At 41.5% G+C, this 24786-nt stretch overlaps 1 protein-coding gene across 1 annotated transcript in view; it reads left to right on the top strand.

The window, feature by feature from the left end:
- Positions 1–8546: 8546 nt before the first annotated feature.
- Positions 8547–24786, top strand: part of RASA1 (RAS p21 protein activator 1) — a 70736-nt gene continuing 54496 nt past the window's right edge. The window contains exon 1 of the mRNA XM_074856567.1: positions 8547–9013. Within this exon, the coding sequence (XP_074712668.1) occupies positions 8562–9013 (452 nt within the window). The 5' untranslated portion in view covers positions 8547–8561. The remainder of the gene's footprint in view (positions 9014–24786) is intronic.

Below are 24786 nucleotides of genomic sequence, written 5' to 3'. Positions count from 1 at the left end.
ACCAATTTTGCAAATATATTTTATATGCCTCACACGCAAATACTGGTTTCTGTACAGTCAGTAAGCATATACACAAATTGTCTTGGCATTGCGTGAGCAGCCTTTTTTAAAAATTACTGGCTTTATGCAGATCTGATGTCCATGAAATTAGATCTAGCCACATCTTAGCTAAACTCACATCTGTTACATGAAACAGTATTTCCTTTCCTGATTTTTCAATGACACTGTTCACGAAGATGTTAATTTAAAAATATAGGTCAAAACCAGTTGATTCTTAGTCTCTGGTAACTGGAAACTTAAGTGAAATTTTAAAATTAAAAATTAAATCATTTACATTGTTATTAATTTATGAGCTCCACTATACAAATATTCCTTGAAAAGACCAATATATGCTATTTGTTACCTATATTACAACTACATCTAGAAATACTCTATTTAAATTTTGCTCTTGAAATGTTCTAAGCAACAATATTAGTTTCTACTATCAATGCAGAATATGAGCCTGCTGCTCATAATATATGCATTATAGTCTTTTGTTGATTTTTATAGGTTATGCATAGAATTTAATTTCCAGGAACACCTGTTAGCTATGCCTGACAGAAATATCCCTTATTTAAATACAAGATATAGGTAGGCAGCTTACTTTAAATCATTGTAACTAATAACCACAAACTGAGAAATTATTTTATTAAAACTAATGAGAATGGTATATTCCTCAATAGTGTGATTAACTGTTTGTTTAAAAGTGCCAAGGTAATCAGCATGAAAAATTGCCTGAGCTTGAAATGAAAGACAGTGCTCCACACAACAGCTGGGATTATCCTGCACAGGTTACACCCCGGGTCTCAGAGGAAACTCTGTAGGTATTACGAGGGTAATCATATTTTCCTGTTTGTTCATTCTTATGAGGCTTTTTTCCATTCCCTAGCTCCTGTAAAAGCACCTATACAAACATCCAAAGGATACCTAAACAGCTGCAAAAATACAAAGACATTTGTCAGCATGCAAATTTTTGTCCACCCACAGTCAGATATATGCTGCACAAACCTAAGGCCATTCATTACTGAGAATCCTTATGGAAGGTAGCTGTAATTAATGAAGCAGAGAAAATGATTACATGCAAAATATTTTCAAATTCAAAATGGAAAAAAATGTTGTTTGTCCTTTGTAACTCAGTTTTTCGTCTCTTCTTACAGAAAAAACTTAAAAACTAACACATCAGCTTCCAAAAATGAGGATACTTTTAGCATTGCTTAAAAAAATAACGTTAACTGTTCAGTATATCTATAAATGGACTCAATACTTACAGGCTCAGGAGAGAATCCATCTGTGCTTTATGTGAAGGCATAAATTATAAATATAGATAAGTATAAATAGATGGGTTTAAATATAGGCAATAATGTGGAATGCAAATTAAAGGACCACAGTCTTTAAGTAAAAGTGACAGAGCATTCATGTAGCACTTGTTCCTATGCTCCTGAAGTTAAAGGGGTGTTTAGCCATGGCCTTCAAGGGACATAAACTTCAGCTCTCAGAAAAGAGGAAAAATGTTGGTGCTGCTTACTTATATACTAAAAAAGATAGCCACTCTGTCAGAGATGATACTGATAGAGACAAAGACATGTATGAAAAAATCACATATGGAAAAATCACAAGCAGTTTTTCAAAGCAAATTAATTATTCTTAGCTGTGGTGGTTTTGTTTTGTTTTGTTTTTTTTTCCAGTTTATCACTGACTCTTGCAACGTTTCCTTCGGAAAAACACACCATTTGCATGGCTGGTCTATTTTCTGGGCCCCGTGTCCACTTACACCCTTGCAGTTGCTGCTCTATTTCAGGTAGAACATGCATCGTGGCTGCTACAGCTGCCACACAGCACTATATGAAAAGCATGCTCCCACTTGCCTTCTGTGTGCTAAGATAATATGTCACCACCTCTGGGACTGAAACTTACCTCTTTATAGATTTTTCACCTATAACACACTTAAAGTTTAAAGATGACAATTACCTAACAACAGCCTTCCTCGGAAATGCCAGATATATGACCTGCGGTTTGGGTTCCACTTACTGATCAGTTTCATCCAGTCTCTAGACCAGTTCTTGAATTTTCAGGTTTGTCTGTAAATTAAAACACAGCACTGACAATTCCAGGTGAGTACCGACCCAGGGCTGTGTAAGACCATACTGTACAGTATAATGCTCTGAAAACAAGCCAGCACAGGTGCACCTGGATTTGAATGTGCTATGCCTGAAATAACAAGCCTGATCTCTGAAACACTGCTTTGACAATGTATTTTGCCAGGTACGAGCTGATCGTTGTTGAGAAGTAACAATTACAACTAGAAAATCTAAATGTAAGAATCAGTAAAATTTTCATTATCTGTGCCTATTTTTAAAACATCTACTGCACAAGGTTTATGTGGAGTGCTAGGACATCAGTCTAAGCTTAGCAGTTAACATGGATCCAACAGTCAAACCACAGTGGCTTTTCCAAAAAACAAAATCCTGCAACATCATAAAAAGCAGTAGCAAGGGGCATCAGTGAATATGCATTTTCTCAGACCCACGCAGAAGTGATAGAAAAGCATTTGTCCACAGGAAAATGCAGTAAGTAGAACAACTTGAGCATTCTGATGCACTACTTCATTAGTTTTGCTCTACACAGTTTCTTTTATTTTTCATTCTCTTATGTGTACTTTGAATGGTATTAGCCTTTACAGGCACATTTTTATAGCACTTGGATAGAATTCGTGGAAAAAAGCCACTGTCAGCTTCATTGCTGTAGGTCTGAAAGTAAAAAAAATGGGCACTGACTTACCAGGCAAAAGGCAGCAGCAAACAAAGCTTCTGACTGCTAGTACAGGCCAAGATGTGGCCGGGAGGCTGTGCCATGCCTCCAAACAGTGCTACTGAATGCCATTACTCTTCCTTAAAACGGTTGTTTCTGAATAATTCGCTTGCTGATGTACTGTATGACCTAAGATGAATATTCATTCAGATGAATACAGTATGTTTCCATGAACATGTCACAAAATACCGTGTTACATTTCAGGAAGACAACAAATGATCTAAAACTAGAAATGTTTCAAACTGAAAAATACAGTACAAAATACACAGTATTTTGAAAATTCCTTGGTAATGTGGTAATAATTAGACTAAAGTGTATACTGACATCAGTGTACTGCACTAGAAAAAAATGGATTTTTTAAAAGTCAACAGTAAAATAATTACTCTTTGATTAAACTAGTCAGCTCCGCACAACATTTAAATGGTAGGGCATAGCAACTGCGCTTTCTAATTCTCAAGAAAACTGCAATGCAACAAGTTCTGAGCAAATCCATCAGGATGTACAAATCATAACGGCAGGAAAAGTATTTCCATCAGTGTTCACAAGTGGAATGACTGGGTCGAAGCATGGCCAGAATCCAACAAGCAAGGACAAGATTTGCCAGGAAGAAAAGATTTTGAGCCTCAATGTTTTAACTAATACAAGGCTTCAGACTCAAAGACGTGTTGTGCTGAGGCTGAGTATTGAACTGTAACATCAATTTGCTTCTGAAAGGAAAAACATTAGCTGTGTGCACTGAGGGCTCATGAAAAGGGACTGAAAGACCACATGTCTATTCACACCAGCAAACCCACAAAATATGCAAAATTAGAGGGGAAGAAAAGAGACTTCTTTTCCAGATGCAGCCTGAAGTGAAGTGAGACAAGCAAAAACCTATGCCTCTATGTATGGTGCTGTTCTGAAAATGAAAAGAGAAAGCGAACAATTACAGACAACGATACAAAACCTTTTTAAGCCATTTTGGAAGGCAGACAAAAGAAACCAAAAGAACAGTATCACGTATTAATAAAAAATTATTACCTCAAAGTAGTTGTTCACAGATGTTTTTACATCCGCTCAAGAGACAAAAGTACTGATCCAGAAGTAATTTCTTAATGAATTTTAAATCATATATGTACTGACTCTTAATATAGGTTACAATTTCAATTAGTAATATGATTATAGTCTTTTATCTGGGCTTAAAACACCTTCAGTTTAAACATTTATTAGAAAGGATATCAAACTACACAAGAACAAAATGACTAGGGAGAAAAGATTATGGAGAGTTTGGAGTTGGAGAGAGATAATTTCTCATGTGACAAAAATCTTTTTGAAAATCAATAATAATCAGGAAGTCATTAAACAAAAATAACACTTGAAAACTGTTGATCTTTTAAAATTAAGAGAAAGATTTTAAAAATAGCTTATCATTAATGAGCTATTCAGAGATTCAGTACAAACAAAATATTCAGTGCAAACAAAAGTTTCTCATTTGTACCATGAACATGGGAGAACTGACAGCACAGACCCAAAATTAAATATGCAGACAGTGATGATGACTGTTCAGTGATTACCTTATGATCATCAGTCTGGGAACACAGTCAGCTTTATTCAATAAAAATAAAAGAAACCATAAACATGACGGAAGCAGAGAATTTAAGTTACAGGAAATAAAAATATCAGTATTCGAGTTCTTGCCCAGATTCTGCCCAGCTCTCCAGCAATACATGGGGTCTCCCATGGGGTTATAACAGGTATGCAGGTAGGAAGAATTAGCACTCACTCTGTAACTGTTTGTCATACAGCTGCGGGAGTACAAGGGGAAGAACTGGAATAGTCTGAGCATTCTGGGTTCTTCATTACAGGAAGGCTGCTTTCTTATCACTCCATCCTGCAACAGAAAGATTAAAAATTCCCCTGTTGCTACCTATTTCTGAGACAGGGTAACACCTTTGGAAAAGTGGAAATAAACTTCGCTCAAGTAGAGGAGAAAAGCAGGTTTTGTGCTGAAACAAGTGAAAGTGAAGCTTATGTGCTGTTTGTATCCATGATCCAAACAACACCTTCTCTATAAATAACTGAAATAGTGGGGCATTCACTTTGCATGGCTTTTCATCCTAATAAGCAGTCATGTTTAACAGCTTTCAAATGTTGTAAAAAAACTAATTAAACCTCTGACACATCTGAAATAGCTTCTTAATTTACTGATGGAGAAAGTGTAACCTTGTTCAAATGACTCGCCCAAGGTCACGCAGGTCAGTGACAAACCCAGCCTGAAAACTCAGATTCTTAATCACGTACGTATTCAGCTGCCTGGAACATCTCACCACTGCCACCATTCTTACGGTATGTACTATTGTATGAGTCACAACTGTGTATGAGTGGTACGGCACAAGTATCCTACATAAACCAGGGTCTACGATTTCGTAATGTAGTTCAAAGCCCTCAGTGCCACCGTGAGCTGGCGTGAGCTGGATCTGTGAAGGACACCTGTCAGTATTAACAAAATAACAGCAATTATGGCTGCATCTACTCCACCCCAGTGAACTAAGCGTCCTGTGAACAAGCACAGGGTCTCAAGCCAGCTGGCAGAGGCCAGCACGCGGCTCCACGTGGGAGCTCTCCTGGTCTCCGCACACAGACTGCCAGCCGGGAAGGGTGACGGCCACACTGGGCCGGTGCCACGTGTGGAGGCACGGCAGAAAAGGTCGCTACGCCCTAGGCTGCAGACAATCGTATTCAAGAACCTGGGAACACTCAGTTTTATCTACAAGCATGGGCACAGACTGTGTTAGTCCTCCACAGGCAGAATCCTGTGCTAAGAATTTTATTTACTATAAATCAAGAAACAAACAGGTAGTTTTAATGGCAGCATTAACAAACGTGTAACAATGTGCTTTTAGGTGTCAGGCTCAGTTTTGGCCTTTCTACAGACTGGTCTTTAAATTAGGTCAGAAAAAACATAATCTACCCGTGCTCTGACATTTCAATACTAGACCAAGGGTAAGGGATAACAAACCCAATAGCCAGCAGAGAAGAAATCATGTGTATTCCCAGATTCACCATCCTGCAAACTGACTCTAGGAGACATGCAAATAGACTTTTCAGGGAATCTACACTGACAGAATCCACGCAGCAAGGATAAAGGACTAACATCATTCATACCAGGGATTTCAGAAAAAGACCTCCTTGCAAATGCACAAGAAGTATCAATAAAATTATCATTACTCTTGTTCCTTCATCCAAATATATACACATAAACAAAGCCCCACGAAGGCTCGTGTAACAGGAGTCAACTTGCAAGCCTTAAGAAAGAGGAAATGCAGGGCAATGTGTGTTACCTGCAGCGCCAAGCGACCTGGGACAGATAATTTTGCCCGCAAACTGAACAGAAATGGTGTTGTCAGGGGCAGTGATGCAACAACTCAGCTGATCTTACTAGAAGCTCTCTTTCTGTGGAATCCCTGCCAAATTTAAAACTGCTCTCCCCAAAATAAATCTCCTGAAGGAGTGCTGCAGCCACATTACCCACTCCTGCAGGAAATTCTTAGCACAGCTGTCCTTCCAGTCCCCACACACCCATACACATGCTCCTGCCCTGGAAGGCACTTAGAAAAGCCTGCCTCATAAAGGGAATCTTAGAAATATTTACACTGCATTTCTATATTTAGGCATATCACTACTACAATAGCAACAAGGCTGTGTTAAAATCATTTTATTTAGAGATCTGTGAGGGAAAGCAAACAGCAGTAAATAGAAGCCCACAGAAACAGCAGGCTACAACATTATTTCGAATTACATTTATAATACTGAAACGTGGTAATGCAAAATCAAAGTTGTAAGAGAGTGCTGTTGAAACTATAATTTCTTAAACAGAAAAATGGCAGGGAATGAATGTGTTACAGTGCTCTAAACTGAGGGCTAGAGCCAGCTTCTCCTTTCACTGACACTGGGCACAAACCCAGCATAATTCCACGGATCTTAGTGGTGTTACTGGAAGCAAATTTTGCCTTTAGAAGGCAAGATATGAAACTTCATTTCAGCAGATAAAAAGAGGTTGGCTGGAGAGCCATGAAAGTGGGAGTAGTAGTTTGTTTTAGTGGCCTCAGGAAAAATTCACTTAATACTTTTGGGTAATGCAAAGCTTTGAAAACCTGAATGTTTAGATGCCTTCTGAGAACTCTTGAGAGACGTACAAGTGTCAACGTGCTGCTATTTGTCAGCTCTTTTCCTAGCACCGGAAAAAAAAAAATCAAAAGAGATCTACATATTATATTGCCTGGTAATGTTTGTCACACAGTGTCTTCTTGATCGCAGAGGTACTTGTGTGAGAGGTGAAGCTGATGTGCCAAGTAAACCCACTTAAGTTAGCAAAATTATTAATGACAAAGATAGGTTTGGGGTTGTGAGGGCTCGCAGGCTTGAGTAACAAGAAAAAAAGAAAAGTATGATTTCACTAAAGTGCAGAGTAAATACCTTTTAGTAGCAATGGAGTTGCAACTCTTAGAAGATAAACAGTATCTCAGGCCACACCTGGAATACTGTGTTCAGTTTTGGTCCCCACTATACCAAAAAGATGTGGCCAGGCTGGAGAGGGTGCAGAGAAGGGCCATAAAGATGATCAAGGGACTGGGCAGCCTGTCCTGTGAGGAAAGGCTGAGAGAACTGGGTTTGTTCAGCCTGGAGGAGAGAAGGCTTAGGGGAGACCTTGTCACCATGTTCCAGTACTTAAAGGGTGGCTACAAAGGAGATGGAGACTCTCTTCTTACAAGGAGTCACATGGAGAAGACAAGGGGTAATGGGTGTGGGTTACTCCTAGGGAGATTCTGGTTGGACAGGAGGAAAATTTTTCACAATGAGAACAATCAGCCACTGGAGTAATCTCCCCAGGGAAGTGGTGGGTTCCCCAACACTGGACACTTTTAAGATTCAGCTGCACAGGGTGCTGGGCCATCTTGTCTAGACTGTGCTTGTGCCAAGATGATCCTTGAGGTCCTTTCCAACCCGAAACAATACGATTGTTGACTCTAGGATGCATTTTTTAATTTATTGCTAGACTACCATGTCTTTGCGGTAATACGCAAAGCAAAGGGTCCCTTTCAAGCCGACTCCTCTGAGAAAACCAACACCAGCGAGCAGCTTGGCCACCCGCCGTCCGAGGGCAGCCAGGCCCGAAGGTTCAGAACTGACGGCGGATCTTCCCGCACCCGCGGGTTTCTGCCCGGAGGCCCCAGACGGGCCGCGGGACGAGCGCGGCCGCCGCCGCCACCGCCACCGCCTCCACCGAGGGCCGGCCCCCAGCTTCTCCCTGCCCCAACCCCGCCGCCGCGCCTCGCCCGCAACGCCTCCCTCCAGCAAGGCCCCATTTAGCCCTTTTTATGTCTTTTTTTTTTTTTTTTCTTTTTTTGTGCGGCGCGCAGGCGCGGTGTGGCGCGGCCCGGCCGGCCGGCGGGAGGCGGGGTGAGAGCGCGGGGCCGCGCCGGGGCCCTGCGGAGCTGCCCTGCGCGCCCAGCCCCCGCCCAGCCGGGTATTGTTCCCAGCCCGTCTCCGCCGGGGAAGTTTTGCCCTCGTCCCGGCTCCGCTCCCCGCCGGGGCGGGGCGGGGCGGGGGGCCCCTTTGTCGCCACCTCCCCGGCGTGCGGCGGCCGGCGGAGGGGGGACGGCGGAGGAGGAGGAGGAGGGAGAGGGAAGGAGGGAGGGGAGGGGGTGGGGGGGGCGGCGGCGGCGAGGCTCAACATGATGGCGGCTGAGGCCGGGGGTGAGGAGGGCGGCTCGGTTCCCTCAGCCGGCACGGCGGGAGCTGCTGCCGCCGCCGCCGGCGTGGAGCCGGGATACTACCCCCGCAAGGGGCCGGGGCCGCAGGGCCCCTTCACGGTCGGCTCCAGCGGCGGCAGCCCGGGCGCCGGCCCCCCCGGTGGCCCGGCTTTGTGCTCGGTGCTGGGGCTCCTGGAGCTGGGCGCGGGGCCTGCCCCGCCAGCGGCTGGCGGCGCCTCGGCAGCGGCCGGCCCGGGGCAGGCACCGGAGGCGGCGCGGGCGATCGATCCCGGCACCGCCGCCGCCTTCCCGCCGCTGCCGCCGCCCCCCTCGGCCGGGGGGCTGGGGACTGTGGACGAAGGCGACTCGCTGGACGGGCCGGAGTACGAAGAGGAGGAGGTGGCCATCCCGCTCAACGCGCCCCCCACCAACCAGTGAGTAGCCGCCGCCCCGCCGGGGCCCGCCACGCCCGCCCCCCCCCCTCCCCCCTTTCCCCCGCCTTTCCCCCCCGGCTCTCAGAGGTGGGGGCGCCGGAGGCCCCCCCCCCCCCCCCCTCCCCCTTCCCGGTGGGCAGCGTCTGTGAAGCTCCCGTGGAAGTCCCGCAGAAGTTTTGCTGCCCCCAACACACCCCCCACCGCCCCCGGTTCCGTTCCAAAGCAGGGAGAGTGCCCCCCTCCGCCTGCCCGCTCTGCAGCCCTGTGCCGCGGTGGTACCCCGGTAATAACTGGGGGTGGGCTGCTGGAAAAAGAACAAAAAAGGCGCTCCGGTCGAGCCGAGTTAGTTCTTTTACAAGTTTTCATAGCGATACTGCAGGCTGCCAGGAAGAGTGAGCTATTCCGGTTGTGGTTTAACTACCTGTTGGGGAGACTTTTCCAATCTCCGGTAGCGCCGTGTTCTTAGCAGAGCCATAAACCTTATTTTTTAAAATAAAACTTAACAAGAGGCTATCCGTGGCATAAAATAATTCATATACCGTGTCATTATTTTGTATTTCATTGCTTTCTACTTAGAAAAGTAACGTTTAGCTTTTCCATTTCATACACAAACATAGCTAAAGCAATGCGCACGTGTTTGGTCTTTTTCTAAATTCAGGCAGTCTTGAAACGTGGATTTAAAATTAATTAAAATTCTATATTTTAAAGTGCTAGCAGAGAGGCTATTTTTATAAATAATGTCTAACGGCTTTGCTGCTCAACTAATTGAAAAAAAAAATTTTTTTAATTGGGTTATGTTTGAAGAGAGGAGGCAGTCGAAGAAAAAGAAACTGTAAACCTGCAGTTAGGTTTTATTATACTTCTCCATCCATTAAGTTAATCGGGATACCGGCAGTGCTGGTAATAGAATCTTGCACTAGAGGCAGACCAGTTCTCTGTTTATGTTGTATGAAATATAAGATCAGATAGTGTTATATAGAGTTCGTGTAATTAGTAAGTACTTTAAACGTAGCCTTTGGATTTAACCGTAGAAAGTCTGCAGGTTTACATAAAGCCCTCGCTTGTATTAGAACAGAAAATAGCCCTCGAGCAGGTACAGTATTCTCCCCAAAATTAAACTTCTTCAAAGGCTTGCATTGCTTTTGTCAGTATCTAGAAATGTGCTGTTCCTGAAGTTACAGCGAGTATAGTTGATAATTTAGGGTTTTGAGGTACAGGGTGGCAGATGTATTCAAGATACAGGTCAGAAAGTTAATCTGAAAACCCATCTGAGTTTGGCTTCGTTTTTACATTCTCTCTAACTCCGCTGTCGGAGTTATCTTCTGCACTCTTTCACGTACTTCCAAGATTTTGGGAGCCATGGCAGTTGTTAGGAGGGCACAAAATGTAACATTATAGGATTTCTTTCAAATTAATCTCTCTAACCTTCACAGGCTTCCTAGTAATCATGTATTCTTGTAATTTCTGGAGTGCTTGTGGAAGTTCGTAAACATTAAGGCCTCGTTTTGCAAAGACAGTGTTTGAATAGTCTTAAACTTGTAGAATTCCCTAACGAGCTAGAAATAGGATTAGGCAGATTTGACAAAGGATAAAGAGGGAAATAGAAGCACATAAAAAAAGCGAAGTGACTTCTTCAGTATTGTGTGCCAAGCCAGTGAGATACAGAATTCTGCTCTTCTGGTTTTGTCTCTGAAAGATCAGATTGCTGCTTCTGTTAGAGCCACCTAAATTCCTCAGAGAACTGAGGAAAAAGCCAAAGAGCAAGCTTTTTTGAAATACTTTTCAGGAAGTGGGGTAATTATTTATGAATAATCACCTGTTTGATACTAAATAATTGTCACCACATCTACAATTCTGAGTGGGTTTTGCAGTCAGAATACTGTCTTGTGAGTTATGTGCGTGATGGTTAACTTTCATGAAAGAGGATGTTAGATTTCTGACACAGAGTACATGTGAGGGGAAGACTGCAGAGGCTCTGATTTTTGTTTTGGTTGACAAGGCTACTTAACCTTATTGAGACAAAGGGGACATTGAAGCTTCTGCAGGACCAGGGCATAGCTCTATAGTTAAATGTTCCTCTTTTGAAGATTCTTTAATACAGAAACATCCAAGAAATAAAATACATCTAAAAAGTTGATTCAGAAGTTCATGCTTCCATATACTTAACCTTTTTCTTTGTAATTTTATCCTTGGTGTGTGACTTTTCCATTAAAAAAAAAATTTAATTTGGCTGATTAAAATAATTAGAAGCCTTTTTTCCTTTCATTCATCTCTTTTTTACAGCATCAGTTTTTACCATTCTCGGTTAAGTCATTTAAATTGGCCATATGTCGATAGTAAATTGTATCCTTTCAGTCCTGCTGTTTTATTTTGGAAGTGCCCTTTCTTTGTAGTCATACCATCTGCTTCTATGGAGTTGAACTCCTGATTTATTACCAAAAACAAAGATCAATATTATCTATCATCTTACATAAGGAAAGGTCCAATATAAGTCTTTAAGAGCGGTAATTGATCTTGTCATTTAAACTTGGATTAAATTTCTCCAGTTGAATGCGATTACAAAACTGCTGTTCCATTTGTTTAAATAATGACTGCCAGCTCCACCCTTTCCCACTTCCTCCTAATTCATTCAGTTTTTATAGGAGGCATGCGGGGTTGCCTTGGTGGATAATTCCATGATTCTGTTTCTTTGTCTTAATTGCTTACAATATATTATGTGTGCATCAGAAAATTGAGAGTGCTCTTCACTCCTGGCCTTGCTTTATGTGATATAAAATTACTATTCTCCAGTGTAAGAATGAAAAGGCATTATTTCTTTCATAACAGTAACGACTCACTGAGGCTTCTTTGCCTTCCCATAGACATGCATCGCATTTACTGAGTGGTTGGTTACTGACTCCAGACAAAAATACCTGATAAAAGTGGCTGTTGGTGTTTCCAAGTTCATACTCTAATCTTAGATTAGACGTTTAAGTACAAAATAAAGCTTTCTGCGTAAACTTAGAGATAACTTTATTACTTTTTAATCTCCTCACTTGTTTTGCAAATTAAAAAAACAAAACAAAACAAAATCTGAGTTCCCAGTTTGCAAGTGTTAGGCTGTAAAGTTGTTTGTTTTAATACCGTGTAGCTGACATTCTGGCTTTCACAGTAGCTAACCTGAAGAGTTGGGAAGTGAAGCAGATGCATATTCTGCACTTCCCATCAGGATGCTGTAAATACAGTTTGTTCAGGGTAGTCAGGATGTGTTAGTCTTTTGCTAGCAAGCACCTAATACACTTAATTTCCTCTTCTCTTTTCCTTAGGTACGTGGAAAAGGGGAATATCTCTTAGTGTGTTTTCTTTAATTTTCTAGCAATGGGAGGAGATTGTTAGCATGTAACAGGTTCTCTTTATTCACCAACTCAAAATCCCCAAGTGGGGTTGATTTTTATCATCTTTGATCTGGAGCAAAACTGACTTAAGGCTTGTCTCTTCAGTGTGTGTGTGTGGTTTTTCATTTTTTCTGGAGCACAGCAGTAGCATGTTTATGTTGTAGCTTAGTGCTAGATGGGAGGCACAGGATGCTGGGGAATAAAGTGGGCAACCCTGTGTTTGTTTTGCTTATTTTTTTCCGTGCTTTCTACCCTGTTTGCAAAGCTTGCTGACAGGCTGAAATAGTGTAAGGAAATGCCTTTCAATTTAATGAATGAGCGCTATTTAATTTGGTTGTAAACCGGCAGTATGTGGAATAGGTCAGTTATTTATATATTTGATTAAAAATCTTAGCTGACAAGATTATTTTAGATCCTCGTGTTGCATTAAGGTGGCAGAAGCAGTTCCAGTGTATTCCAGCAAAACCGACATTTTCACGCATCATTTTTTTGAGCAGTGGTTATCTGTTTGAAATGGAAATCAGCTGAAATCGAAAGCTATCAACCATACAAAATGAAATAGGCTGTCAAAATACCGTCTGGTTAAAACAAACCTTACTCAAGGCAGATGTATTCTTACAGTCACTCTTGGTGCCTGTTGAGACAGCATAATAGTGAGAAAAAGAGCTGAAGATAGAGAGATGGATACTGAAATCTTAAATAAGCTTGGATTGCATGAAAGTAGAACATTTTTCTACCTGATTGTAGTATGAAGTTCTAGTTTCTTCACGAGTGTTGAAGTGGCGAATCCAGAGTTCTGCAGCATTTTTTTTATTTCAGTAACTACTAAAAAGGGATTATTTTCTGAATAATGGCTGAAGGCCCTTTTCCATACTGATGAGTGAATCTGTTGCGCTGAAAACTGAGGGGAAATAATATTGGCATGTTCAGTTAGGTACTGTATAAACAGAAAATGAAATGTGATATAACTTGATTTTAGTGTATGAAGTTTCTGCTTAGCAGTTAATGTGGTTAGTAGGTAAACACTTCTTTTTTTAGATAATGAATTTCTTTATTAATTCCTGTTCTCTACAGAAGGGAAACACCTTATTTTTCTAAAGTTTATGGGTAGTGTACTGATTTGGCCACTTAGAAAATAGGCCTGAATATAAATCTGGTTTTAGTTCTGGCTGAATGCGTGGCGTTAGAAGTGCTGTCTTCAATGAATGGTTATAAGCAGCAGAGCATAATTGTACCTAACCATATATAGGAAGTGAAGCAGTAAGTAAACTGAGTATGTTAGGTACCTACATAAATTAAAGCTTCAGAGGAAGAAAACCAGAAGTACAACAGCATTTAATGCCAGAAAAAGGTTTGAGGGGGATTTTTCAGTAGTTTAGTCAATATTTCTAGCTAACATCTGATGATGTCATTTTGTTTATACAGTGAGTAGAGTCTCTTGACCTGCACTTTAGTTTTTATTTTGTGTCGTATATTGACTCCCAGAACTTCAGTGTGGGACTTACACACTTCATCTACGGGCCTGCCTTATTGAGAAGCACAATATTGTGCCATATTTCTTCACCTTTTCTTGTCTTAAGGTTTTGTGCCCGGGGAGTGGGGAGGAACACAAATTTTACCAGTGGGGGTATGGGTCTCTTCAGCGTAGGACCCTATCTGTTCATTGAGCCATAAATTTCTAGGACTCCCATAGTACTTTTCCAGTTTCTCACATAACTTTCTCCTTTAAAAAAACAAAACAAAAAAAACCCCTTGGTATTCGCCTCACTGGAAGGCACAGTAGAAGGGAGGAGAAGGCATCTTGCTTTAACATTGTCTTGCAAGTATTAAAGTGAAACGATTATGTGTTCCTCTGTGTCCCTCTGCAGTATGGTTAGTACCAATAAAATGTTACTGGTGCTTGACAAGTTTTATATACTTGTCCTCTTTTATGTACTTTTATATACTATATAAAGACTGCAGGCAGTCTCTAGTATTTTCTATTTTTATGTAAAATAGCTGCTCTATCGCTCTGGAGCAGAAAAAAGTTTCTGTTCTTACATGAGTCTGTCTCTAAATTATGTTTTGTGTTCAAGGTGGTGAGCAGTAGTCAGCATGGATTTATGAGGGGGAAATCATGCTTAACCAACCCAAAAGCCTTCTACGATGAGATCATTGGCTTGGGCAGAAAGGAGAAGAGTTTACCTCAGCTTTAGTAAGGCTTTTGACACCGTCTTCCATAGTCTTCTCAGAGGCAAGCTGACAGCGTACAGGTTAGATAAATGGACAGTGAGGTGGATTGAAAACCGGCTGAACGGCCGGGCCCAGCGGGTGGTGATCAGCAGCACAAAGTCCAGGTGGAAGCAAGTCACTGGTGGTGTTCCCCAGGGTGTACCCAGGGGGCAATACTGTTTAATATTTTGATTAATGACCTGGATGCTGGGACAGAGTGCACCTTTAGCAAGTTCGCAGACAATGCAAAACTGAGAGGAGTGGCTGAAACACCAGGTGGGTGTGCTGCCATCCAGAGTGACCTGGACAGGCTGGAGGATTGGGCTACAAGGGACCTCGTGAAGTTCAACAAAGGAAATACAAAGCCCTGACACCAGGGAGGAATAACCCCAAGTACATACTGGCGGCTGACCAGCTGGAAAGAAGCTCTGCAGAGAAGGATGTGGGCGTCCCGGTGGGCAGAGCCAGCAAGGCACCCTCCTGGCAAAGGAGGCTAACAGTACCTTGGGCTGCCTTGGGAGGAGCATTGCCAAGCAGCTTGAGGGAGGTGATCCTTCCTTCCCCTCTGCTCAGCACTACTGAGACACGTCTGGGTGTGCTGGGTCCAGTGCTGGGCTCGCCACTACAGGAGAGACATGGACTTACTGAAGCGGGCCCGCTGCTGGGCCACCAAGATGGTGAGGGGACGGGATCGTCTGTCAGACAAGGAGAGGCTGAGGAAGCTGGGACTGGACAAGAAGAGGCTCGGGTGGGTGTTATCCATGTGTATAAAATAACTGATGGGAGGTAGTGAAGGTGAGGGAGCCAGACTATCCTTACTGATACCCGGTGGCAGGGCAAGAGGCAATGGAAACAAATTTAAAAACATGAAATTCCATCTGAATACCAAAAAAAAGGGGGGAAGGTTGAACTAGATGATCCCCTGTGGTCACTTCCAACTTAAGTGATTCTGTATATGCATAAACATACTGTTTATAGTTGAGGATCAGTGTTACAGGACGTATTTGCTGAAAATTGTTACTTGAAGTAGACAGGAATAATATCAGAGGCAGTAGCTAATAGGGAAGACTTTAAAGGAAAGTAGAAGAAATCCTTAGGTTGGTAAACAGAATATTTCATTAATTTCCATGTCGGCAGATCTCATAAATTCTGCTGTAAAAGCTCAAGAATTTGCCTTTTTAAAAAAAAAAAAGAAGTCTTTCTAAGGTAGCTAACAGTACTGCTTAAATATTTAATATCTACCTTTTCCTTCTAAGGTATGTTTTTATTACCGTTATCAGTGTGTACAATGTTGCTAAATTAACTTGAAAGCTCCAGTCATATTTCAAGAACGGAGTGTCGAGGTCTCCAGGTCACTCAGTGTACGCAGTCAGTGTTCTGGTAAGTTAGCAGTCTGATTGTTGTGATGATCAGGCCTTAAAAAAGTCATTTTCATCTTCAAATTTCAGTATTTTCAGCTGCTGCTCAGGCCAACTTCATACCAAACAAATTCTTTTTGTTAGGGTTTCCTTTTTTGTTAAACTGAAATAGTAATAGTTGTTCATCCTCAAGTGCTAATTGTTTTTTTTTTCTGAATATAGTTTCATCAGGGTTGGAATATACAGACTCATAAAACAGCCCAGGTTGGGAGGGACCTTTGAAAGATCATCTGGCCCAGCCTTTTGTGGAAAGGGAGCATAGCTGAGGTTATCTAACACCCTGTCCAATCACATCTTGAAAACCTCCAGTGAGGTTTACCTCCCTCCCTGGGGAGGTTGTTCCAGTGAATGATTGTTCTCACTGTAAAAAAAAATTTAACTACTGGAATACTGTGATGAGGCCCCTCTAAGCCTTCTCTTCTTCAGGGGGAAAAGGCCTAACTCAGCCTTTCCTCATAGGGCAAGTTCTCCAGCCCTTTGATCATCCTGTGGCCCTTTGTTGCATCCTTTCCTGTCTGTCTACATCTTTCCTGAACTGTGTGGACCAGATCTGGGCACAGTTCTCCAGGTGCAACCTGACAGCTGGGCAGAGTGGGATGATCACGTCTCTATCTCTACTAGCGCTGCCCCTGCGGATGCAGCCCAGGATCTGATCTGCCTTCCTTGCTGCAGCAGTGCACTGCTGGCTCAGATTCAGCCGCTTGTCCCAGGTCCCTCTCAGCAAGGCTGCTCCCAGCCACACAGATCCCAGCCTGGGCTGGGCTCTTTGGTTAGTCTGGCCCAGGTGCAGGACCTTGCACTTTTCCTTGTTAAACTTCACACTGTTCTGTCTATCCCACTCTTCCAGCCTGCCCAGGTGTCTCTGTCAGATGGACCACCCTTCCAACGTGTCCACCTCACCACCCAGTTCAGTGTCATCAACAAACTCGGTGCAGGTGCTCTCAATCCCATTGCCCAGCTCATTTATGAATATACTGAACAGTGTGAGGCCCAGTATCGATCCCTGGGTGACCCCATTTGTGACAGGCTGATAGCCAGAGTACAGACCACTGGTGGCCACACTCTGGATGTGGCCCGTGAGCCAATTCTCTACCCATCTTGCAGAGCTCCCATCCAGTCTGCATCTCGCCAGTTTGTCCAGTTAATGTTAAGTGTTTTGATGTTAGCTCTATGTAATTACATTTGAAGAAGTTGAGTATGTAACTACGTGGGAATACTTAAAACATTACAGTTTTCTGTTATGGATTACTGTCATTGGCTCAGCAGGGGTGGGTATATGATTTTCTTATTAATAGTTACTTATAGATATTTGGACAAGGGTTTCTTATATGAACTTCCCCTTGCAGACACTGCTTTCTTTTCCAGGGTAGTTTCCAGAAACCATCTAGGTTTAGCCAACCTTTGATAATCAGCTCAGGAATCTTATGGTAATTCTGTGTAGACTTGTGTAAGAGGATTTTGTAAAATTTTGGTCTCTTTAATTGTTATTATTTCAAGTCCACCTCTTGCTTTCTGTAAAATTGTGTGTGTGATTGTTCACCCTTATGTAGGACATACACAAAAGGATACTGTGTCTGTGGCTTACTCACTGGGTTTTGGATGGTTATGTTGTAGATAAATTGCATCATCTTTTTCTACATATAAAATTTCAGAGTAACCATAAATCAATCAATTCCTTTTTTGTATTGCCATCTGTTAGTAGAGTAACATTGAACGTTACAAGATTCAAGCTTGAATACTTGCTTAATCCAGGAAAGTAAGGAATTGCTTGGATTATTTTGTTCAAACCATACCTTTTCCCCAGACTTTTTCTTGCATAGGTTTTTGTGCTTTCTAAGCATCTGTGGAGAGGGGTTTTTTTTGTTCTTTCCACTACTTGGCAATAAAAGGGATGCTAGAGAAATGTCTTTATTCCGCAAAACCAAAATGTTACCAAGCCTCTGTAGTAATCGTCTTGTTCTATATTCAAATCTAGAAACAGGATTTGGCTTTTTCCTTAACTGTACACACAGTTCTTTTACATCATGCTGTTGGATTTGTTGTGTATGGATTGTTTTCTCTGGGTTATATTCCCCCACTGTTGTTTCTAAGTGCATGTGGGAGGCATTGGATATCTTTTAATTTAGGCATTGTACCTAGCTTTGATTTCTAGTGTGTAACTGTCAGGGTTTTCTTGTTGTAGAAGCACGTATCTATCCGTGGGCACAGTGCACCTCCCTAGAGAGGCATTCCAGATTGAAAGAGGAGCACAAAACAAAAACCTGTGCTCTGCTAGAGAGGGTGAGGTGCAGGGAGGAGGAGGAAGGTGAAGGACCCTCTGGTACATTTAATGAAGTTAATGGCAGACAAGATGAACAACATGTTAGAAATTCCTTAATTATTGCTAAGGAGTATCTGCTGATTTGTGTAGCAGTATTAAAATTGTTTCTATAGTAGTTACTCTTAGTTCAAACAGAAAAGGCACATTTTTGACCTGAGAGCACAAGTAGAAGGCATGTAAAAATGGAAAGTTTCTTGCTAAAAACTTTAATGAGTTCCAGAATTTGCTTCCTAATCTGATCCTTCAGTAAGAAAATGCAAGGTGTTTCAAGACCTATTTTTCAGCCAGCTTAGCTATATTTCTCCTGCTTATTTGTGGCTCTTGCAAAAATGAAATAGGCAATCAGTGTTCTTTTCAGTAAATATGTATCATGTAGGATTGGAAGAAATCTTTGGCTATGTTGGATATTATGTTGCTGTCACATCTGTCTCTTTTTAGCATTGTTTATTACAGCAACTGAAACTTTCAGAACCTTTCTTTCCTTAGTGAAGTTATTTAAATGTATTCCATTTTGACTGTATGCTTATCTTTCTCCTTCATCGTTGCATAGTCTCTTTGTTAAGATGTACTGAGGTTTTTTGGTTGGTCTGTTTTGTTCTAAGCCCAGAGTTGATGTAAACTCTGCTGAAAGTGTTTTAATGGCTGCTTTTGGAGGGGTGTGCATGTCCCACAGTTAACAGGTTGCCACAGCTGGTGTAATGAGGAGTGCCTGTGGTAGTGAGTTTCCACGTTAGTTGACTGGTTCCTAGTCTTGAAGTGCAGCACAGTTCAGTTTCCCACATGCTGTTTCTAAGGAGCTTTGGAACAGTCAAATGAGAAAAGCAGAATTATTCTTCATTAGGCTTACAGGGGTATGCTTGCATGCATTGTACTGCCTCTTGGAAAAATGCATAGGGGTGCAAAAGGGATAAAAAAACCCCTTTCCTCCTTTTCCTAGAAGAGTGTGTAACACTCAGTTTCGCTCACGGTAATCTAAAGAACCCTTACTTGACTTCAAGTTAATTTCAACTAACTACTGGATAGTAAGTAACAAAACAGAAAAAGGATGTGAATTTAGTAGTCTGAGTGAAACTTATCTTAATCTCTGCAAATAATGTGTATAAAAGAACTAATGCAGCCTTACAAATCTGGCAGAGGTGAGGGATAAAATGTTAAAAGGCAGAGTCTGGATAAGAATGGTAACACTAAGAATGCTTTTCAGGTTGAGAGAAACTGTAAGACTGAAATGCAACTTGAACAGTCAATAGCAGCATCAGGTCCTCAGACGGAAAGCTTGAGGGGTGATGGTTGGTGTTAACAGGGTAAGAAGAAACAAATAAGAACACAGGATGTTGTGATTTTTTTTTTTTTTTTTCCTCTCTGTCTTCATGAAACTGTACTTGAGGTTTCTGTGTGTCACTTGAAATTGAGGATTCTCCCAGTTCAAGGGAATCATCTCTGCTCTCTTTTGCTTCTAATGGGAACAGAGCTCATGTAGTCTCAGGAGGTGATAACGAGGATCTGTAATGTGTGAAAGGTACTAAGGGATTGACTGAACTGATAGGAGGGGAGCTCTGACCGTGACTCCTAGAAGTTCCCTGTTATGGGTTTTATTGAAGCAGCAGGATATGGCTGAGAAGAGGTTTGAGTGAAGTGGATATGGCATTTGATGACTGTTTTTCCTGTGCACCGTAACTTTCTAGACGGAAATAGAGAGATCTGCAGCTATTATCAACGTCTACATTTGTACTTAAGTTGCTGAAAAACACTTTTACTCCCCTTCAGCACTTTCTCCTGCATTCCCTCCTCCCTAACCTACTGTGTTTCTAAGTAAAAATTGGTGTACTGTAACAGCAGAATCCTTCAGTGGAACAGCAAAGCTTCGTAATGTTTGCTTTTCCCACATGTAAAGAGGAAATATGTAAATAAAAGGATTTGGCTGAACAATGTGACGTGCTTCCACACATAACAGCAGCTGCCTCCTTCCAGATGGTAAATTCACCATCTGCAACTTCTCTATGAACAGCCTGTGCCTTGCATGGACCTTGTGGTGTGTCCACATTGGGGGCCAGAAGTCCTGTCACTCTACTGTGAGCTTGCTGAAGGGATGGAGTGTAGTTGCATTCCTGCTCACAGCAGAAAGTGCTGTCTGGGCCTCACGAAGGTAGTGTGGCTGGAAGCTGGTACTCACCATCTTCCATGGAGCAGAGGAGGATTAAGGAGCTCTCGCTCACAGCCAGAGGTAACAGCTCTAACTGCAGTGCAACTCCTTTCATGAGGTTCACGACTTGGTTTATGGCTCCCAGCCACACCATATGGCTGTGGCTGTAGTGTAGGGACCCCTCTCCTGCACAGCTGTATGGTGCTTGTGTGGATTTAGAAGCTGTTTCTGAGGTTGTGTCTGTGTTCTGTCTGTTTTCTCTAGTTAAGATTGTGATGCATAGGGTTAGAGTTTTGAACATGCTGCTTTTGATTTAAACTGGCAGACAGGAGCATTTTCTTGCACAGCTTCTGTCTGGCTTGTGAAACATGGGAGCCTGTTACCGGTATTCTCTTAGAAGCAAAATAAAGGTTGCAATTTAGGTAACAATTTTACAAGTTTGTGACAGCAGTTAAATGGGTGGTCATGGAAACAACCATCTAAACTGTGATCTATAGCTGGTAAGACATTTTATAGTTGAATCACTCCCTAACATTCTGTTGCAAGGCTACTTGTGTTTTCCCTTTTAATGCATCTCATAATAGCTATTGTATTGTCAGGGCACTAGCTGTGATTCAGAATGTCGTTTGATTATGTTTGCTCAAAACACTGTGAAAGTAGTGGGTTGTCAGCATTTAAAAATTTGCGAAGTTAATGTCAGAAATAAAAAAGTGTTCCTGTGTAGGGACTAGGCAGCCAAGCAGAGGTGACTGACTAGAAATGATAGGGATCTTGTCTTTGGCAGTGATGGAGGATATACATCTAAGCAGTGTTGGGTTAGGTTTTGAGTGCATGCATTTGATCAAGTCACAGCCACAGGAGTAATTTTACATTTACTAACAGCAAGGCAGGTTTTGTATTTGAGACCTTCCTATCCAAACCTTAATTCCTTTCATGAGACGTGTAGTGCACTGTACGTAGGCCTCCTTTTTACATCTGTTCAGAAGCTGTTTTTGGTGTAAATCAAGAGATCTGGGTGAGTGTTGCTTCTGACTGTGAGCACATTAAACTTGAAGCTGTTAACGATTGCAAAATGCTGAAGTTGATCTTGACCTGTAAAACTCAAAATTATGCAGAGCCTCCGAAGATGGAAAAGTAGTTTCTTGTATGTATTTTTGCAGAAACACTGAACTCAAACTTCGTTGAGATACCTGTTTGAGGGTTAAAGCCAGAGGATCTGGGATTTATTTTATTTCAGAATTTATGATAGCCCACTCCAGTACTTCAGTGTTCTGCACTCTCTGTTCTCTGATGAAATTACAAGAAGTAGGGCAGGTTCTGTAATTTAGTTACTTCTGTCGTACTTTCTTTAGATAGCATTGAGTGTTTAATGGCTCTTCTTTATAACTGATACTACAACATAAGTGATCTTATTAACATTTTTCACTAGTGTGAATTTGCTCAGTACATTAGCTAATATTCCCAGAAAAAATGGTGTATGGATGTATTTCAAAGCAAAAAAAATCCCACAACCTTTTAACAGAAGTATTAAAAAAAAGATAATGCCAGTCCTTAATTGAGCACTTGGTATCATTAAATCAGGTCGAGTACTGCAATTTTGTAAAATAGTCTTTACTATTTGCTATCAAACTACTTGAAGATAATGTTGCAAAGTTGCAGAGTGCATCTTCATATAATAATGAAAACAGGTGATACCTGGATGAAAAACAGGACGTGCACTTCTGAAAATGAAGTCTTTCAACACTCTTATGCTGTATATTGCTTGTATGAAGTGGTAGTGCCTAGTGATGAAACTGCTCTCTGGCAAAATGCAGCTTTTTCTCGACAAGTATTTTGTATACTCTAATGGTATCGTAAGAGCTTGTACTTAAGTATGTATCCTGGTTTTTTTAAAGATGTGTGCTATCTACAGAGACTTCCTGATGATACCACTTGAGCTGTTTTCTGCTATCATTGCTCAATATTGACTGCTTTACTGCCATGTGTATCTTTGTACCAGTTGGTAATTAAATTCAATGTTAATATTTATTTCTGGAACTGGTGGTATATAGTAATTTGTGCATTACACTAATGCACAGCGAGCTCTAAAATACAGTGTATTCTCTCGGCTGTTTATATTTCAAATATGTGCTCAGTGACATGGAATTTAATTGCTCTCAGAAGTTAACTAGATACTTTTGTTTTGGAAAACAAACCTTTTCTGAGATTGGGGAGCAAATAATTTTTAACTCTGCTTCTACTTTAGCAGGTAATAAATGTCTTCTGTTTAGCTTGATATAAAACTGTTGAATGAGAGAATCCAGCCTGTTCAGCGTTGGAGGAATTGATCTCCAGTAGGTGGGATATACCAATGTATGTATATTGCTGTCACCAGCAAGGAGAGTGTCCTCTTTGTTCAAAGCTTCTGGTATTAAAACTGGAGCACCCACGTTTGTGCTACTGTTGTAAGAAATCCTGGTCCCTTACAGAAAAGTTGAATATTTTGTTGTCAAGTAATGCTGCGTTTTTGTTTTCCTAGTGTATTTTTTATTAGTAATTTGCATTCTTATTAACACTCCCACCTTCCACATTTCGAAAGTGTGCCTTTAAGTCTAGCATTGTAAGGCAATGTGTCTCTCAATAGAGTTAGGATTATTTTTCTCAAGTGGGTGATAAATAGGAACAAATAAAAGCTTAGTGAACCTATTGTTAGTTTAAAATAGGCTTCATGGAATGTTGGTTTCAAAGAATTTCTTGATCAGGAAAGTTTCTTGGGTCTCTGGAGAGTTTCTTACTTTGTGAAAGTTGGTCTATCCAGCATAGCTGGGAATGAACACACTGGCGTTTCAGCCATGCTGTGCACAGAGAAGCAGAATATTTCGTCCTAGGTACTTCAAAATAGATGGTCTTGATTTTGTTTCATTTCCTAAAGGACCCCACTGGGAGGGATAGTGTGATCCACTTTTTTGCAGACCGTCTTTAAGCGACAGGCCTCTGTCCGCGAGGCCACGTTGCTCTGGGGTGGGATGAGACAGGACCTCGCTAATGTCACTCCTCGGCCTGCAGCTGCCTCAAGTGCTGCACGTTGTACAGACACAACAGCGCTTTTTCTGGTTTAACTTGTTTTGATCAGGATGAGAAGAGAAGCAAAGGAGAACTATACTAGCAAGCATGCGGCTTTGCCAGGGTAAACAGTGTCTATGCGGGTGCTGCTTCTGCTGGTATACATGATGTTTATCGGTTTAGTCTATCTGATTTTCATTCCGATAAAAGCCCTCAAAACTTTTGCTTCCATTTCATAGAAAATAATGTTTCTGGTCAGATTTTATCAACAGCCCAGCTATTCATTTTTTTTTTGAACAGTAATTTGTGCAATTTTTTATTTTCTCGCATGTATTATTTCAAAAGGTCATTTACATATCTATTCCAAAATGCATTTTTGTACTCTTGCAAGACATGTGAACTGCTAGAACTAAAAGGCGAATGGTCTGAAGTGGTAAAGAATTTTAATTGCCTAAAAGAGTGGCTGTATGGAAGCTGATGTTTTCTTGAGTGTAGAAATTGAAGGTTGAATTAAGCATAGTTAGTTGATGGATGCAGAGCTAATAAATTATTACAGTATGTAGCTCTGGAACATGTTGTGGCTTTGTGAGTATGATGAGAACAATGCTTGGCTTTATATTTGAATGGCACTCTACATTGCTGCCTTTTTGTTTTTTTTAAAAAAAGAACCTAATACTTGATCATTTGGAGTGGAACAAGTGTTCTGACAAAAGCTGTGTAAATAAACTGAGGTAAGGCGAATGAATGCTTGAATGGTAACAGTCTAACCTTTACTTTAGACTGAAGTGTTCCTTTGTCATATTTTTCAGTCTGTGATTTGCCAGGCATCTGTACTTGGTTTAAATGGATAGGTACACACTGTGATTAGGAAGGACTGTTTTGGGCCTGGATGGTGGTCTGGTGACTGCTGCTACTGGGATTCAGTGCAGGCTTTGCTACAGCAGTATCAGTGTCAGCTGAGAAACAGATTGTTACAATTCACTTCCCAGTTTATCCTTTTGGAAATTCCAGCCTGAACTAAAGTCCATGTAGGCTTAAAATGCAAGAGTCTTCCAAGTCAGATTAGTTGCCTCTGGTTCTGTTTATGTAAAATAAGCAAATTAGGGGGGAGAGAAAAGCTGATGATACATATGGAGCCTCCATCCCTTGGGATGGTTTGTTGGGAGAAACAGCTTATCTGAAAAACTATGCTGTCTTAAAAATACTGTTTATTGGAAATAAGTAGACTGAGATGTTGAACATATGTAAAGATGTGATAACTTTGAAAC

The sequence above is a fragment of the Strix uralensis genome, chromosome Z (genome assembly GCF_047716275.1).
Source record: "Strix uralensis isolate ZFMK-TIS-50842 chromosome Z, bStrUra1, whole genome shotgun sequence".
Taxonomy (NCBI): domain Eukaryota; kingdom Metazoa; phylum Chordata; class Aves; order Strigiformes; family Strigidae; genus Strix; species Strix uralensis.
This window is presented reverse-complemented; position numbering and strand designations above follow the sequence as displayed.